General features: G+C 52.3%; 2 protein-coding genes across 2 annotated transcripts in view; one reads left to right on the top strand and one right to left on the bottom strand.

Moving 5' to 3' along the window:
• Positions 1–36: 36 nt before the first annotated feature.
• On the bottom strand, positions 37–1,037 carry PPTG_13272 (hypothetical protein). The gene has a single exon (XM_008910733.1). It carries the CDS (start codon positions 1,021–1,023, stop codon positions 427–429), a length of 597 nt encoding a protein of 198 aa, XP_008908981.1. The 5' UTR covers positions 1,024–1,037; the 3' UTR covers positions 37–426.
• A 68-nt stretch (positions 1,038–1,105) lies between these two features.
• PPTG_13273 (hypothetical protein) overlaps positions 1,106–1,500 on the top strand; it is a gene marked incomplete at both ends in the record, with an annotated part of 546 nt that continues 151 nt past the window's right edge. The window contains 2 exons of the mRNA XM_008910734.1: positions 1,106–1,168; positions 1,244–1,483. Of these exons, the coding sequence (XP_008908982.1) occupies positions 1,106–1,168; positions 1,244–1,483 (303 nt within the window). The remainder of the gene's footprint in view (positions 1,169–1,243; positions 1,484–1,500) is intronic.

Consider the following 1,500-nt stretch of genomic DNA (forward strand, 5'->3'; position numbering starts at 1 on the left):
ATGTGTCAGGAAGGTCAGTTGAATGCATTTGCGTACTGGAGGGATGGTAGAAGCTCCTGGTGTCTGTGGGAAAACAATGTACGAGTCCCAAGCTCGTCGGACTTGGATCAAAGAGTCAAGCGTCAACGTCTCTGGATCGAGAGACTGCTCCGGACATCCGCTATCGGGCGTTAATGACGGAATTACGGTCTTCCCCTCTTGATAAACTGCATCTGCAGCCTCTTCTGCATCTTGCCTTTCGGTTTTTGACTCTTCTTCACTAGCCGTTTTGTCGGTATCAATTGATTCCACTTTCTCTGGTATTTTTGCGTTTGCAGCTCGACGTATGCTCATTTCAGCACGACGCCGCAGCTTGGCTCGCTTTCGATAAGCCTGACCAATTTAACAGCTTCACTAAGTACAGCCTAAAATATGATAAGTCGAATTTCAGCGCACCTTCTTCTTGTCGACTCTCGCAGCAAACGCTCGAATTTCAGCAAGCTGTTTCACTGAGAAGAGTCCCGATGTCGCTTGCATCGCTTCCAGTTGTGTCTTCAACGCTTCACACGCGGCTATTTTCCGCTCTCGTTGTACGCGTAGCCTCGGGGCTTCCACACTTGACGCTGCATCCTCAAGTCGCTTCTCGACTGCAGCTAACTCCATTACCTCTTTTTTCAACTGCTCCGTCAGCTTCTGAGCCTGCACAACGCGACGTCGTAGCAGCCTCAACGGAGGTTCAGCATTTACCTTAGTAGCACGTTCAAACTTCTCTTCTGAGCTGCAATGTGTCCTTCTAAACGAGTCCAGCCACAGTTGCTCTGGGTCAACCAGCGGGCGGGGAGGCACGCGGGGGTAGAAGCCTGTTGCAGGGCGTGGAGGCTGCGGATAGAATCGTGGAGGGGCTGGAAATCCTCGCGGAGGTGGCGGGAGTGGAGGCACAAACGCTGGACGCCCCCATGGCGCAGTCTGCGGCACGGGTGGCGGCCATCGAGGTGGTAGCCGCTGCATTAATTCAAGCTGATAAAGTTGTACATTTTGTAACATGGGTACAATTTTTGCGCTTGCCCTAAATTAACCACATGGGTACAAAATTTGTGATCTCGTCGCAATTGACATTCACAAAATAATGACAGACGCGCACACCGAGCTGCTCAAGTGTGCGCTGCAGCTGGCGAAATGCAGTGATAAGGTACGTCCTTGCTTCAGTTTAGGCCCACTCTTCCGCTAGCCAATTGAACGTGGTGTCTGGTGTTATAACCCACAGCTCCGCGCGACGGACGCGATGCTTGACAAGTGTGTGAGTCGTATGCAGACCGCCCTACCAGCATCTGGAATGCCGCGTCTGACGTCCAAGCTGGCCGTGGTGCCGGCTAACCCAGCGAAAGAGGCACAAACACTGGAGGAAAAGTTCCAGGAGGTCTTTGATCAAGGAACGGAGGTCACAGAGCGACTGGAGATCACCAAATCGAGGCTGGAGAAGGAGCTACGGCGGCGCTCGGAGAACGTAAGTTTCTTTTTTTT

Source organism: Phytophthora parasitica (assembly GCF_000247585.1).
Source record: "Phytophthora parasitica INRA-310 unplaced genomic scaffold supercont2.38, whole genome shotgun sequence".
NCBI classification, from domain to species: Eukaryota; Oomycota; class Peronosporomycetes; order Peronosporales; family Peronosporaceae; genus Phytophthora; species Phytophthora nicotianae.